Source organism: Ylistrum balloti, unplaced genomic scaffold (genome assembly GCF_031769215.1).
Source record: "Ylistrum balloti isolate Yb309-2 unplaced genomic scaffold, AGI_CSIRO_Ybal_v1 Utg371224, whole genome shotgun sequence".
Lineage (NCBI taxonomy): Eukaryota > Metazoa > Mollusca > Bivalvia > Pectinida > Pectinidae > Ylistrum > Ylistrum balloti.
In genome coordinates, this window is record NW_026782663.1 from 933,096 (window position 1) to 950,488 (window position 17,393).

The following is a 17,393-nucleotide window of genomic DNA, read 5'->3' on the forward strand; positions in this document are numbered from 1 at the left end:
CGCGTGTCGAGAATATATCTCACTCATGTTCAATTCACTAATAAAAATTATATAACGAGTCGTGTCTTACATTGCCTTGGTGGTATCAGTGGCGTTTTAGCTGGATTACCAAAGGCTTGAAACAACAATGGCGTATTTTTACGGAAGAAGCTGTCACTTTATTTTCTCTGTTAAAACTCCTTTCATAATGTTCATTTATCAACTTATTTTTGCGATTTTATTCTATCATCGAGAACAGTGAGCGATAGAACCTAAAATGACATAGAATGTAAACAAAGGTTAAACCTAACTTGTTTCCGTTTGCACTCTATTCCACCATCTGTCAATAGTAGATAATAATTATGACAACTCATCACTTTTCAGTGTAATCCTATTATCTATCAAAATAAATATTTATCTTGATTTATCAGGTATCTGCTCATCTCGTGTAAATCTGTTCAAATGTGAAATATAATAAAGCATTGAGTAATAACTTTAGATTGCAGTTGAATCTATAAAATCCGTACTCTGTAATCACTCTCATTATACATGGATAATAATACCCTCTCTCGCGCGCGTAGTAATATGATATTATGAATGAAAGACCCTTAGCTTGAAATTCGCGATCTTTAAAACGCACCCAATTAATAAAGCGCGTTTGAAATATGGTCTTTCACGTTTTCTTTCATGGAATTTCAATGGAATTACCCTTGGATTTTTGTATGTAGCTAATAATTATGTGTGAAATATTCATATTTTGTTGTTGTGGTATCAGAAAGATTGAAACAATGTGCTGCTGTATGATGTTAGTTTAAAAGTCGGCAAACTTAAATGGAATCGCTGAAAACAAAACTGTAAAAGAAAAATTGTAAATATAGTTTTGATTTTTCAATTGTTTAGGTGATTTTCTCTAGTTCAAACGTAGTTTTCCCCCGATCACCCAAACAAGACAGAAAATTAATTCTTAAGATTACAAAGTATAATTCTTTCATGGAAACATAAACATATGTATATCTGTGCAATCAAAATCTCCATCCTCGAATACTTCAAGTTCGCCAAGAAACAGGTCATCGTAAGGCATTGGTAACCACGCAGATATACCACAAAATATCCGTTCTCACTCCAATACCAGGAATCGACTGAAATACACAATATCACCTGTAGAAATTGGTTGAAATACACAATATCATGCGAAGAAATTGACTTCAATACACATAATCATCCGTAGGAATCGACTGATGTAGATAATATTCCCTGTAGGAATCAACTGAAGTAGACAAAATCACACGAAGAAGTTGACTGAGAGACACAGTATCACCTGTAGGAATTGACTGAAATATACAATATCACCTGTAGCTGAAACACATTATTATCTGTAGAAATTGACTGGAATAGATAATATCACCCATAGGAATCAACTGAAATAGACAATATCACCTGTAGAGATTGGCTGAAATACACATTATCATCTATAGGAATTGACTGAAACAGACGTTGCTGGTTTTACTAATCCACTAAGATAGACAATACCATCCGTACGTACGGATTGATATTGCTATTATTCCCTATAGGAACTGAATGAAACAAAAAAGAAAATAACTGTAGGAATCGGCTGAAATGGACATTATCAGCTGTAGGAAAAGATTGTATCCGGTAATGTCAGCCTTAGGAACAACTTAAGTTACAAATCCAGAAAACTAGAAGCCAAAACGCTTTCAAAATATCTCACCTGCATTTGTATACATTCAAAGTCCTAGCGTATGGTTTGAACTTGTGTTAACAGAAACATAATTTGTTGAACGTTCTATTGTATATCGAAGTAATTAGCAAATCCAAGCCATTGCAAATATCAACATGTCAACAGAGTCATCATCCAAACTCAAATTCGATTACAAAAAAAGGGGAAAATGTGAACAAAAGAAAGACTTTGCTCAGAGACTTCTGAAAAAATATAAGGATAAAAGGACCAGGTGTCCAGGATAAGTAAGCGTCTTCTGCTTCATCGACGATACCGTTATGTTAAATCTTGGTTAATCAAAGTAAGTAATGTCATGTTCTCAGATGAGAAGTTACACAACAACGGAACCAATAGGCAATAAAGGAAGTATCAAACACGCCTAGCTTATGATAAATGACGTCATCCTACTTACAAGTGATGACATAGTCTGTCCCAAGTGTGGGCTCCACACCACAGAATTATCCCAGCACCACCATGTGTAAGTATACAGCATCCTTACCCCTGACTCTTGTCAGTGTAATCTGGAAATACAGGTACCTGTTATTGATTTTCATGATTCTTTTAAATTTGTTGATATTAACTGAGACTCCTTATACTGACACTAGAACTAACTTTCATGTTATATATTGGTCATTTTTAAGACACCAGTGCATAAACATGAACATCAGTGTATTTACAATACGCCCTAACTGTACCCAATGAATGAGTTGACCTTTAATGTAAAACAGGCGTGACATGAACTATTAAGTAAACATTAAACGACTTCATTGGAATCAAGGTCACCGAATCAAATCGTGATCGGTCGGTAAATACAAATGCAGCAAGTGGTTTGTTTACTGGAATGCGTAGGCAGGATAATATTTATGATGCTAAATGGTGCCATTTTTATATCATAAACTCAAATTAAAGCTTTGAAAATTAACTGAAGATAAAGTTCTCTTGTTATGCTATTATACACAATTATATTTCTACTGTTATCAACAATAGGGGCTAGATGAGTCGTAAATCTGAGAAAGTTAATAGTGAATTAACGAGGGTAACGTCAGTCAAAAGAGTTCATGGCTCCCCATTTTATATTCATTATTTCAGAAAATCATTGATATTAAATTTTCGACACCCATTTAGACCCATCGAAAGTGTAAATCTCGAATATCCATGAAATTGCTCGTTTCATGTAAACGATACTGACTTTTGCCATTTGTCAATAACACATCCTCATAGATATTTTAAGTGTGGTATGGCTAAAGATCGACGTGTAGGAGTAGGTTCGTGTGATATATGTATAAAAAGTAATCACATTAGAGGTAAAATCTTTTTTGCGTGTTTCTTATTTCTTCGCTTCTACATCACGATTTGGTGTGCAATAGGGCACACAGGCCTACACACACTAAAAGTATACTGTAGGATTTACAAGTTTTTGGGAGGGGAGGCATTAGGCGAGACGTTTTTTATGGAGGGTTTCACCAATGAATAAATTCTACAAGTTATCGATTTAGTTACCGTTATAAACTTTCTTGTGTAGATTTATCCACGAAATTAAACGACATGGAATGCCATTTATTTGAAAAACTCGACATTTCAGCCCCCTAAAATATGGTTTACATTACATCATTACAATAACAAATTTGCCTCATAATCCTCAGTGCACTAATCATTATATCAGTGTCAGCTGTTGCCTTCGACGTAGCGATTACATTGAATTGTTTATCAAAAACACGTAATTTATAAATTGAAGTAAACTATATGCTGCCATTTCCTGTGACATTTTCATCTGTTAAATAAACGCGTCTAACTACACTGAAATACGTGTTCAAATTGAATGTCGACTCAGCAACTGATCATACTACGTTAGTTCTACTTTAACCGGCAAAGCGACATAACGTCAAAATCGGTTTGGTGAGTATCATTCATCTTAATATTTTTACTAACGTATCATGCTATTGTCAATTAGTTTATTTTTGTTTGTATTTTGTTTTGTTTTTCTGTTTTATAATAATGATAATAATAAAATACCATGGAAATATAACTTGATTGTACAAACTAGAGTTTATTATGAATTCTGTTAAGATACATCAACTTCTCTTTAAGATTATGGCGAAAATAACAATCTTTATAGTGTTCGTGGAAAATTGGTTTCGTTGTAGACTGATACTGATGCCCTATAGAAAGATATCTGTAGTGTGGTGTATAAATTTTATTTCAAGTGTGTTTTTGTATGTATTTTCAGACACCGTTATAGGTTAAAGTGAATGTGAACAGAATAAACAAAAAAACCTTATATTAATAAATGATTATGTTTATTCATAAAGACGTTATAATTTGCTGTAAACTTTTTCTCATCTCTCATATTTCTAACTTGAATTGACAAAGATTAACATTTCCTTTCCGGAACATTCACAAGTTTCCGTGTAAATCTTTCTCTCTTTCATATTTTGTCCTAGTTTCATAGAACAGAATTAAGTTTTTGTTGACATGTTAATATTTTCGTTGTGGTTTTACTCAATGTATAATTCAAATAATTATTCCATATGTATTCATTTTTACAGATAAAACATACTGAGGATTTTTTCAATATGGTATGGAAATCATTTATCATATTGGTGGCAGCTGTCTGTTTTCGACCAAGTGAATGTTGCACTTGTAGGCCTGGCGGTGATCTTGCAGATTACTACTGTAGCGAAGACACTGAATTGAGTAAGTACATGTCACATATGAATATAGCTGGTTTGGCCAAATAACGACGAGGGAATCCTTCTGGTTCGTCCAAACTGTACTTCAGTATTCAAAAAAGGAACCTGAGATGTATTGCTTAGAATTCCATTCCTTTTAATATAATCAACAAATGATATAAATGGGTTTGTATAACTTTTATCTGAAGGACATCTATGACAATATAGGTCACTAAACTACTTACCAGGGTACCAGGTGTGTGCTTGGTGTCGGTCAGATGCAGAGGGAGAGGACGAGGATAGTGGACAGTGCAGCGCATGCGCTACTCATTCACTCACTTATTATACAATAATCATTCCCAGCAAGTCAACCAAACAAGATTATATGAAAACAGGAACAAGTATAGTGTAACCACATCTAAGAAGAAAATAAGAGATACAAGTTACCTATGAAACCCTCTAACCATTTTAATGCTACATCAGTGTGAATTTTAACCTTCCAGAACACTTGGTCTTGTCTACTTGATTCCTTTCGACATATTTTCACATCACATCGATTTTGAATTCGAATTAAGATGTTGGATGTAGTTAACAGTATGATGTTTTGCTGAATAAAGAGGTTTTTCTTAGCATATTTTGGTTATGAATCTTGAACAAATTGCTTAGCCAAGAAATTCTAAACTGCTTAGCGTTAATACCACCTCGACATCAATCGGGTGTGTAATATTAGGCAGATTGGGATTATTTGGCCGGAGATGGTGTCGTACATCGTGAGTTCGAGGCTCGCACAGTTCTCGGACAGTCTTCCTTTGTCATTTGTGTTACAAAATGTGTATATATATTTACAAAACTTTCAACAGGATGGTTGTTGTAACTTGTTTCGGGATTACTTTGGTAATCCGGTGTGTTTGGGTAAAAGATCAAAACATGTTCACGTCCGATCGAGAATCGGACCAAAGCCACCGATGTGGATCGGATATGCATTATAAATGCACTGCCTGTCCATCCCAATCCCATTTATAAATAAATAATTCCTTTTTAACTTGACATGTTGGGACAATTCATACCTGGAGGAGAAAGCGTTTTATATGCGAAGTCTTTGAAGCCAGTGATATGTATTTTGTAGGCCATATGTTCTCAAATAACAAAAATTATCATAATTCTCACGTGTATCCAAATTAAGATCTCAATAATGATTTTATTCTGTATTACCGCGAGTGATTGTGATAAATATTAATGAATGTCTTTTCATTAGTTCTGCGTGGAGTTGCTGTCAACAAGACATTAATATCGGGTAGCGAGACTGACTTCCCATGGGATGGCATAATGTCGTACGCATTTGAAATAACGGATATTATCAAAGCTACAGGAGTAAGTTCATTATATTTCCTTCATGCTCGTCTCACAGAAAAAAAATTGACAGAGTACAACTTATTGCCAATACTGTATAATTATTATGTCTGGAATACAGAGTGTTAGAAATACATGTATACTTTGCCAAAAAAATGTAACAATGAACAAATAAACAGAGAAAAAATATATTACTCAAGTACTACCAATAATATAAATAAGCAAATTCCCGAAACTGGGTTTGTAGATGATAACTGAACTTTTCTGCATAGATAACCCTCAAGGTTTCAATATTTAGGTCCTTAGCATCACTGACAAATAACGAAATATACGTATGATGCACGTTTTATTTGTTTTTTCTCCACTGTATAAATTTCTTATCTTTATATTGCAAAGTGCTATTCTCTTGTGCACAATCTTACGATATATATCGAACGTTTGTCATTTTCAACTTTTTATTATTTCTAAATGCAATCTTTTTATTGCATTTTGACGCCACTTGAATTCCTTGGTTAAGACATTCATATCTTCAGTTGAATTGATTGAATCTATTTCAGAACTCTAGCAGATTAATTGAAGGAAAGAGTGTTGTTAACATAAAGGCGTCAACGAATGAAGCGATGTGTGGCACGACTCTATATCTGGGCGAGGACTATGTTATAGTATGTAAGTAGTTAGTGAAGTCAACGCTAAGCTAAATGTATTGGAAAAAGATGTTCAGTGTGTGGTGGTAAAGAAACAACAGTATGAAAGTATTTCAACTTTTCTATGGTTTGACTTCACTCCTGTTGCTTTTTGTTTTCTTTTTTTTCCTGCTAAGTTTTTATACCACTTATAGTGGGCTCTTACATTACACATTTCATTTGAACATGGATGTCTTTTTAGCGGAAAATATCAACTATAGATAAAATATAAGTTTTTCTTGTATTCAGTACGAAATTCAATTTGAATTTACATGAAAACATGACGATGTTGTGGCTCTATCGGATATACATGTTAATTAATTGCAATTATTACAAAAATAACGCTTTTTTCCATCCTTATTTTCAAGTCACCGGTGGTTCCTTCTGGATTCATTTGTGCACTTGGAAACAAGCTTACCAGCAAATGTCTCCGTTCGATCGAGATGTATTTGAAGACGATGACTTTAACTGCATCAAGAGAAGTTTGTATCATTGTCGTCAATGCATTTCTCCTATTTTATCGTATCATATAATTTTCAAACTTTTTAACGTCTGTCAATTAGATATGTCAAATTGACATTTTTCCAAAACCTAAAGGAAGTTGGTCTCAATAAGAAATCATATTAAGATATAACTTCTCCAGAGCAAATTGAACACTTAAATTAAAATTATAATTTTTGATGAGTTCTATTTGACCAAATGTTTGAGGTTACAATAAAATGTAAATAAAGTATGCATTGAAATACTATAACAAATAGATAATCGTAGTCTGATCCAAAATGTACATGCATAATACATCCATCTATGTTTGGTTGATCCAAGAGATGTAATTCAATAATACGATAACGAATATATTTTGCATTTACATTGATTACTTAAGTTGATCAATTTCATTTACAGACTGCATCCCTCTCGGAGGTATGTATAAACTTGTCATATTTTACATATCTGTTGGAAAAAAAATAAAATCTGTTCAAATACAAGTCTTTATATGTTAATACAGGTATAAATATTCCTCTTTTTTTTTCAACAAACCTACCGAAGATCAGAACAGGTTCATTCCACAGGTAAAAACAATTTGATTATTAAGATGAGTATACTAATTAGGAAAACAAAGGAACTCCGATTAGTCTATACCTAAAAGTAAGTGATAGAAGATGCTAGATATGACCTAAATAAGAATAATCCATTTTTGAAGTGAATGCTATGTTATACATCATGTAGAAAGAGATGAAGTACTTCTTTTCTTCTATCTCAACTACAAATAAATCTGATGATAATGTACCCAGTATCAGCTAATTTTCCATCATTTGCCTTTAGTGTTACAATAATTACAGAATAATATATAAAATATCTAAAACGAAGTAATCATATCTCTGATTTACAGAACGAGCATTTGATAAAGTGTGTGCTCAATTACAGAGCTGTCACGAGAAGGTTTTAATATCACTTAAGTGTAACATATACTGGTACCGTAATTGTTATTGTTTTTCATTAATAGATAATTACATAAATACGATATCATTGTTATTACCTATTTAATTATATTGCATATAAATACATATATCAGAGATTATTGACATCTGACGACAAACGCCCATATGGATATTACATGTCCACAACACTTATTGAATGTTACCATTAAACTCCATCTATATTAACGGTAATGCTATTATAATAAAATTATCATTATTATGTAAAAAAGAAATATTCATTATCTAATATTTGTTTGGACGTTATTGATGCATGTAATAATTGTATTCAACAGCACTTACATGCAATATTCCTCCTACGAAATAGGTAGATAAGCCTTGCCAGTGAAAATTTATAAAAAAAATCAAGTATTTATAAACTTCAACCTATATCTCAATCCCTTGTGATTATTAGTTTTAAATAGTATTAAATTATTTCTATAAATATCACATACTTGGTCATATTAATAAGTTCTTTTAACCCAAAAGCTTACCTTTACCATTTATGACAATACAGATACAAATAACTATTTTTCTAAAGAAATGACCATCACATAGGCTTGAAAATGAAAGCAAATAAATATAGGATGATTATATACATGTGAAATTGCGTGACATTCGACCAATACGATTTTTGCATAATAAATATCCGTATATTCTTATTATTGTTAATTTGATGATTTATTAATTTTCTCAAATATTTCATATTATGTATCTTGAAAAAGGGAGATAACTTGCATATCCATGTTGTTCAATCCATTTAATCTATTAAATCAATATGATATTTTTTTTATAAAATATATGATCGTCATTTTGAAATCTATTCTTCATTATTGAATTTATTTTCTTACATTTATTGCTTGATTTAATCTTAAACACATTTTTTATTCATCTTTTCATCTTGCAATTGACTCTATCTTACTACTGTATTTAACACTTTTACAAACTACAGTGATCCATCAGCTGAATAACAAGAAACTGCTGAATTGATAAATTAATTTTTTTCTTGAGGTCTTCAGCAACTTAATGTTAGCAATTTCCTGTTTTTAATTCAGTTTTCTTTAACCATCCCGCTTTGTCTGTCTAAATGTTTCAAATATTCTGACACAAATTGTGGAATTAGATACTTTGGATGTCTTGCGGAAAGGCAGGTGCAATATTAATTACACTACACTATTACTTATAAACCAGTGTCCTATTCATTTAATCTTTCGAGACTAAGTTCTAAATTTCTTAAAATAATCTTTCGTTACAATAATACAAAATAAAATTATGAAATGTAAAACTGAAAAAAATACAAAAGTTCTATTGTATTTTTATACAACATAGGTCTCATTTGAGTGAGTGAATTCATTGTTAACCTTTTGTTTTCCAGATGATGCTCTGATCTGCTGCCGTCTTGGTATGTAAAATCTTTGAAACATTTAAGTTCAAAAAAGCTCAGTCGCATTGCATTTGTAATTACGGTATAACCTTATGATGAAAATAATTTAACAGAATTCACACATATACATTAAACATGTATTACGAAAACATAATAATTACAAAATTAAATGTTAAAAAACGATACTGCTATTGATTATAAGTTTTGCATTGTTTTCATAACATGGAAATGATAAACACGGTTATTTCAAGCCATGAAAGAAATGTTTTGAATGTTGTGCAAAAAATGTTTTAATATCCAAGTGTGATTAACATGACTTACCGTAAACGGTTTTAGTTTGGAGTAGAGGAAATGTTACTTTTTTCTATTTTGATAGATTAGCGCAATATAATATTTGCTTAAGAGATGCTACATAAATAACATGCAGAATAATACATGGTACGATCAGTGCAGTACTTTCGATGCGAAAAGGGTTGTTTCCCGATTACAACTAACGTATTCATGGTTTTGATATTTCATAACATCTTTTCTAACTTGGTGTCATTTGGGAACGTTACATTAATTACTTGGATTGACCAAGATTTACAAGCGGGTGTCTGGTACACTTGTTCTTATTCTCCTTGTCTCCGCATAAATCTGTCTTTTGTTTATTTGTGACCTCGTTTCGTCAAATTTGAGTTTAGATTAAGATACTGTTGACATGTCATTCGCTTGATTGTTTTGATATTGCATTTGATAGATATGTTTTACTTTACAGACCAACGAGGAGGATATGAATGCACTGACTACGAAGGTAAGCATTTATTCGATAGTGTTAACGTTTTTTAGAAATTGAATACGTTAATAATTTGGATGATTATGATCTTATAGAAACGGTACTGTCTTTCAAATACAACTATTATTATATTCATATATCACGTGATCCACCTGTCAATCCAGTGAATTCGTCCTTGTAAACTTTTCGCGTATATCACAGAAGTAATATACCGTGTAGTTTTTCTTTGTCTGCGAGTTATAAAGTTAATTAGGGTACTATAACAGATGACGTTACGTCATCAATTGAAAATGCGCCAGCAAACCGACTGCCAACATTTGATTTTGTTCGCCAAGCTCTCAAACAAAAAAAATCTTGCTTATGAAATTTCATATGAAATGCATATTGATTAGTTTAAAATAAATCATTACCACACATTATATTTTTCTGCCAGAAAAGGGGATTGATTGTAAACTGGAAAAATAGTATTAGCCTGGATGTCATTTTATCATTCAAAATTGCTTTGAAACTGCATAATGTAACTGTCAATATTGACATAATAGGGCTGAAATGATGATACGATATTGAACATATTCATGATGTTTATGATAACTGGATGACGATGTTTTGGCGATCACTGACCTTACTACCCTCTTTTTTTACAGGTTGTGTAACAGATCCAGGTTTGTATGAATGAATGAATTAAGATTCATAAAATCATTTAAAACATTCTAACGCAGTGAATGCCTTATATACAAAATGACATACTTCTTTTCAAAGTATTTCATGTAATGACATGATATACGCTTACGTTTTTGGTGAAATTTTTTTTTTAGAACTGGGACTGATCTTTTTAATTGTCTCAACTGTAAACATTTAATTATCAAAACTTAAAGTGATATTGATACTAATTACAGAAAATTATTCGGACAGGCAAAAAATATTGAATTATTATTATTAGTAAAATGAGGATGATAATCTTGAGGATTTTTTTATTTACAGTTAAAGAGAATAGCCGTTGCTGTACCGCTTGTAAGTAAGATATTTACACTGAAAATAAACGAACATAAAACAAAACAAATCGATAATTCGTTTGTTTTTTCATATAATTCTTTCATTCACAACTTTGCAACATTGTCAAGCACTTACGATACATAATGTTCCAAATATACAATTTACAACATAGTTACTGCAGCTGTGCAATACACAGTGTTTTAACGTCATTACCATCTCTATGATTCTGATGTTCCTGTAATATGTCCACCTTTCTAACAGTAACAGTAGTATTTCATATCGATATCTTTTAAATTTATCAGCACGTGATAGCAAAAACTTTGGAAACTCTGCGTTATGTTGTAATTTCTTGTCCATGTTGGCCCACGTTAATTCTATAACAAAATATTAATACTACTTCAGATGAGACAAAATTTTTCTTTTAAATATTTTGTTTTGTTTTTGAGTATCACAATAAAACTGTTTTCACTTTTACAGCACAAATGGTTCCCAGGGAATGCATTGATTATCCAGGTATTTATTAAAATAAGTTTCATACTAACGTTTATCTTTTTTTATTATATTAAATTAAAAGATGCATTACACTGCTATAGACGATAAGGAGAATGTAATATAAATTGACAAAATCCAACAAGGAGCCTGATGAAATCATAAATGACAGGTACATATAATAAACTATTATATATCTGAATAAAACAACGAGATTCATAATTTTATTTCAGGTCTGTTATGGAAAAAGTAATGACGTTTTATTGACAGAAATGGATACCGGGCACGTGTTTTCTATTGCTTAATAAAGCATATTGTAGCCATATTATATACACCTCAGAATAAATACAGTTTATAAAAATGCATTTTTTGTTTTTGTTTTTGTTTTGTTTAATTTTCTAATCGATATTTTGTGTCAGAGGCAATGATGACATATTAACGGCGGGTTTCTTCGATATGGAAAGAGTTTTTATAAGACATGATTTCTGAATTTAAAGCCTATTAACAGCAAGTCATTTCAGGCGGTATCTTCCTGCTATCGAATAATTACAAAAATGAGCACCATGCAAGAGTTCCATCACATGATATAAAAAACAATAGGGGCAAGGTATCCCAACCAAAGATAAAACCAAGCAGTACAAATGATCTTTATAAATCCTGTTAAATAAGGTCTAATTATTTTTGTACACTTTCAGGGGCTCGTAAATATTTCGTTTGTTTGTATTATGCCCAAGTTTCTTCGAATTTCAGTTTGAATCAAGATTCTGTTGACATTTCGGTGTTTTTTCTTTTCATGTTTTGACATACATGTATTCATAAGGAAGTTCTAATCGGATCACGCAGACGTATAGATATTCCAAAGTTTGTTTTCTTTGACGTTCTGAGTTTAATCGGTATTATAAGAATTCCCATTTAACATTTTAAAGACCTTATAGTCAGGGTGGAAAATAACCAGCAACGCCTAAATGAATTTTCTCGATACAGTGGCCAAAGTAGACCATGTTACTAAAAAGATTTGAAAACAAAGTTTTCAAATAAATTTGAAATGACTTCAAAAATAACATATACATAAATATAACAACAATTAGACTAAGTACATGGAGGTATGTCATACATAAAAAATAAAGGAATTAATTTCACAGCTGATACATACTAAATACATAATGCCAGTAAACATATATACTTATTAGATAAACACGAAGTATTAGAAGCGCTATACAATCAAGAACAGTTCTTTACAGATTTTTGACCAAGAGTCCTTGTGGATGTTACTGTACGGCCACAACCGTCAACACTGAGGTTGATAGAGAAAAAAAATAAATTATTAACAAATGTACATGCATTACATAACAGCTTCTCAGCTGACAAAGAATAATATTAGCTTGTCTGTTATCTTTCGTTTTTGAAAATAATGGAAAATTTAAAATCAGAAAAAATATCTTTGTTAAAATACTTTTTCCAAGCAACGTGAGAGAAAAACTGTCTTTCTCGTCACAAAAAAAAAACAAATCTAAGCTCCTTATCCATATTATCAACACATGCCATTTTGAATTTTATAATCGATCAATGCCAGGAAAGTTTTGTAAGAAAGTATATTTTTCATGGTGTAAAAATCCAATTATACAGTGCTAATATAAGACATTTAAAGATGAAGAAATGATATACAAGGTTATTACAGCATGGATTAATACTTTTATTGAACATAATTATAAGAAAACATGTGTTTCATAATGCACAAGTTAATATATGTCGTACACATGTGTTGTCACAACTTCGCCTCACGTCATATGACCACATCTCGTGAAGATGATTGCAAGATAAAAAAAACCGCGAGTAGTCCACCTTGCTACTGTTAATTCCTCCTTTCCGTTTTGATACAACGGATTGTCTTACACTGGCTATTACAAACCAACATTATCACAACTTGTCGAAATACTTTTTGCAAAAAGTACAATATGAGCTGATGCGATCATCGTAAAGCATATTATTCCTAGAATATGATGATACACTGCACTCCGATTCCGTCTGCAAGTTTTCGTTTTTACACCAACGAAATCACTGCCGTCTGGTTTTTCGATTGTTTCCGTTTCGTCGTTTTCTTTGCTTAAGGGAGAAGACGATGTGCGGTTAGCCATAATTACAGAGTCAACGATGACCAAAGTGGAGCTTGTCATTACCAGCAAAAAATACAATCCTGAAACAACCATGCAAGTGTATTAGATATCCTAAAGTATTAAATCATGAAAATGGAACACATGCACTGGATCACAATTTCAGCATTTCTGTACGCTTTGATAATGCACAGTGCTTTCAAATAACTGGATACTATTGCATTAAGAGAAAAAAAATTTGCACTTGAAAATAGTATACGTTGTGTATTTTAATCTGTATAACAATTAAAAATACTTTTGTTGGCTAAACGACATATATAAAGTTACCTTCCTTAACAATTTACGAGCGCAGACTTTATCTCTTACTCGGTCTCTTAATCATTGTATTCGCCATGTCATATATTTGCGTATATGCCACTATTCTAATATGCCTTTGAGAGTTTTCCATTGGTTTCGCCAGTTCGAAATCAGGCCCCACTTGTATAAAACATCTCAACTTGAGATTTACTTCTAAAAATAACAAGGTAATATAAAGATGTTTGGTAGTAAGCACTATTGTATTTTTTTCAAGAGTCTTCATGTAAACGTCATTCTTTTCTTTCTTTTTGCTCTTATTTTGACATCGTTTTACAGATGAGTCGGAGATTGTTTCAGATATTTGTTGTGGTTTCGTTTACCTCAGTTGGCTCGAAAAAGATCAACGTAAAATATTGCGTCTTACCTATTGCTGGCAGAGTATCCGAATTCTCCGGCAGATGTTCGGCGACTTGTGACAGAAATACAGTAAAAGAAAGAAGAATCGTCATGCCACATCCAATTCTTTCCCCTTCTTCTGATGGTATGAAATAAACTGCTAAAGTTACAAAGGACAAAAGGACCGAAGGAAACACTATCATAATCACATAATAGTAAGGTTTTCGCTTCAGCACAATATCAAAAAAGAAAATGGTACCGTCATAATTGTTCGGAATTTCCAAAGTTGTGGATAACAAACTCCATGTTTTACTTTCGTGATACACGGTTGGGTAATTGGAGTAACCAGAGTCTTTAAATTTAACGTAATCCTTTGAACGTCCTCCGTAATCAATTACCACAGAACATTTTTGACAGTCGAAAGGAAAGTTTTTAGGATCCATATGACAGGCAATAGATATGATGCCGTTCAGGGTAACTGAAACCATACCATCTGACGTAATGTGGTATACGTCATCGAGGATGTTGTCCAGAAAGTGGGAGTCAATTCTGTCAATAGAAAAACGTACGAAAATATCAGTGGAACGAACAACTTCGAAATATATGTATACACATGTGCATCATCATACCCGAAAGCATCAGATTAAAATTACATCTCAAGATACTATATAAGGGGTTACTCCGAAAGTCATCAAGGACAAGTAAATGCTTACTGTAAATGTATCAGAATCTTATTTTCTTCGAAGCTATTTTTTTTATAATTTTCTTTATTTAGTAACACTTTCTAATACTTAGTGATGAACTGCGTGAAATCAACATATCCCTGCTAAGAATAAAGCTGTAGTTACGGAAATTAACTTGAGCTCTAATTTTCAAATAACTTATATAGTAGTTAAAAGTAGTTATTTTATAAGATTCAATCCACCAGCTGATTAATATCTATTAATATGAATTATGATATATCAATATACCTGTATTTTTATATTTCTTTCTTACTGACTTTGAATCAGTTTCTAATCTATATTGTATTACCGTAGTTTGATCATAACGATTTCATTTCATCCGTAAATTAATCACAACTAAAACAACCGAACAAATTTCGTTTGAAGATAAAAATTTAATCGATGCTCTTTCAGAGTTTCGTCGTTAAGAAAGCATGTAAATGGGAATTTTGATATGCGTTTACCGATTTTAGATGTCCCGAAATGTTCAGAGAGATCTTAATATAGTAATTGTTTTCTGTCTTGGTCTCTGACATTTTCCTGATAAGATCTAAAATCGAATATGTTACTAAACGAACAACATGAGAATACCAAGATGTGAACGTGATCATAATCCAAACTCAAATTCAATAAAAACTAGGGCAAATATGAACAACAGAAAGACTTACACGTTCTCAAATGAAAACAAGGTAAACGACAACTAACGAGCATCAAACACGTCCATCTTCAGATCGCACAAAGAAAAGGGGAAGTAACACTACTCAATGATTTTCATCAACCTGCATCTTTTTGAAACCCTGTGTAATGTGGAAGTCTGTTGACGACATCTTGTACGAAAATCGTGATTTTGGGAATATTCACAATAGGGAAATCGTGAACTTAGATTGGTTGTTGTAAAACAGCCAGTCGTACTTTGCCAGATATGACTTGCTGTAAATATAGAACAGATATACTTTGTTTAATCATTATATCTGATGACGCTATCTCGAAAAACTGTTCACATGGCATTTATCAACAGCACGTTATTCATTACTTAACCGAACAGTCTAACGGATTCATTTTTTAAAATATAAAAGCGCTAGTACACTAATCATTTCAAACAGTATTTCTGCAATATCGTTTCAATTTTACGTAACTGAATGAATCATAAAAAATCGACGTGAAATATAAACGTATTCTGACTCTAATTGCTATATTTCCATATTCAATACAAGATACTAGGCCATGGAGCCAAAAACAAACAAATTATAAAGGAAACAATTCTGAAATGATCTAATGATATATTGAAACTTGTTGTGCCAGGCTGTTATAAAGTCCAATCGCAATCGATATACAATTTTAAAACACAGTGTGATCTGGGTAGTTTTATTGTACAATGCGGAACGAAGAGATGTACAAATAGTATTTTTCGCTTACATAACATTTAGATAAGAGCCACCTATTGATATTTTAAAAGCTTTACGCTGTTACACGATCATTATTGACGTCAGAATGATTGTCCCCTGACTATGGAGTAATGTTGCCAGTATTTGTTTTGTAGGAGTTTTTCTTATGGAAACATGTCATTAAAAGATGTATAACATACTTGGTAATCATCTAGCTAATGGAGTACCCACTCTACAAACACAGCCGTAATTTGACAAATAAACTATGTATATTGCATTATTCTTATCAATGCTTTTTTTCCCCCGGATGGTTTTGGTGGACTTTAGACCCTGAGGTTTACCATAACCTGGTGTATCATCTTTCATTTTAAAACGTTAATGATGGCACCTGACTATGTGTCTCTCAGGATCAGTGATAAATGAAATTATATTATTTTATAATGAGTAGCTACCAGCAAAGTCCACTAGCAGAGACTAAAACCTGCAATCTTAAAAGATTGAAAAAAAGACGCAAAATCATCCTGCCTTTCAACAGAAAAAACTAACAGCGGTTTCTTTTCGCTCTCGGCAACAATAACTTCGAAAAAATACCGTACGCGTTCGAACCCATCAATTTCGGTGTCCAGATGTGATGTCCAATTATGTAGGTATCATCAAGTCCGCCATAGTCGTCCGGATTCCATGTTAAATACTCATCTGTCCAGTTCTAACAAACAACAATTAAAACATCCTCCTGTTAAAAAGCAATTCAGTAAAATAACTTTAAACTGTCAGTATTTCAGAAGACAGACAGACAAAAGTAGGGAACTCATTGGCAGCAATTATCGAGGTCGTATATATACTTTGTTTTCTGTGTAAAGTGATGTGAGGCATTCTATAGAAATTTACTTTTTTTATTTTGGAAGAAAAAATCCGAGTTTAAATACTGCAGATATTGGATTTTATAGGGG

General features: G+C 32.2%; 2 protein-coding genes across 2 annotated transcripts; one reads left to right on the forward strand and one right to left on the reverse strand.

The window, feature by feature from the left end:
- The first annotated feature begins 3,528 nt into the window (after positions 1–3,528).
- LOC132561533 (uncharacterized) lies at positions 3,529–11,897 on the forward strand. Its single transcript, XM_060226233.1, has 12 exons — positions 3,529–3,613; positions 4,264–4,411; positions 5,642–5,757; positions 6,294–6,402; positions 6,788–6,901; positions 7,320–7,337; positions 9,267–9,293; positions 10,033–10,068; positions 10,695–10,712; positions 11,032–11,061; positions 11,521–11,556; positions 11,766–11,897. The coding sequence occupies exons 2-12, from the start codon at positions 4,291–4,293 to the stop codon at positions 11,783–11,785; spliced, it is 645 nt and encodes a 214-aa protein (XP_060082216.1). The 5' UTR covers positions 3,529–3,613; positions 4,264–4,290; the 3' UTR covers positions 11,786–11,897.
- A 1,468-nt stretch (positions 11,898–13,365) lies between these two features.
- On the reverse strand, positions 13,366–14,928 carry LOC132561552 (neuronal acetylcholine receptor subunit non-alpha-2-like; the record flags this gene model as incomplete). Its single annotated transcript, XM_060226252.1, has 2 exons — positions 13,366–13,726; positions 14,365–14,928. Coding segments are annotated over 2 exons (857 nt in total), but the record flags the coding sequence as incomplete, so codon positions are not given.
- Between the last annotated feature and the right edge of the window lie 2,465 nt (positions 14,929–17,393).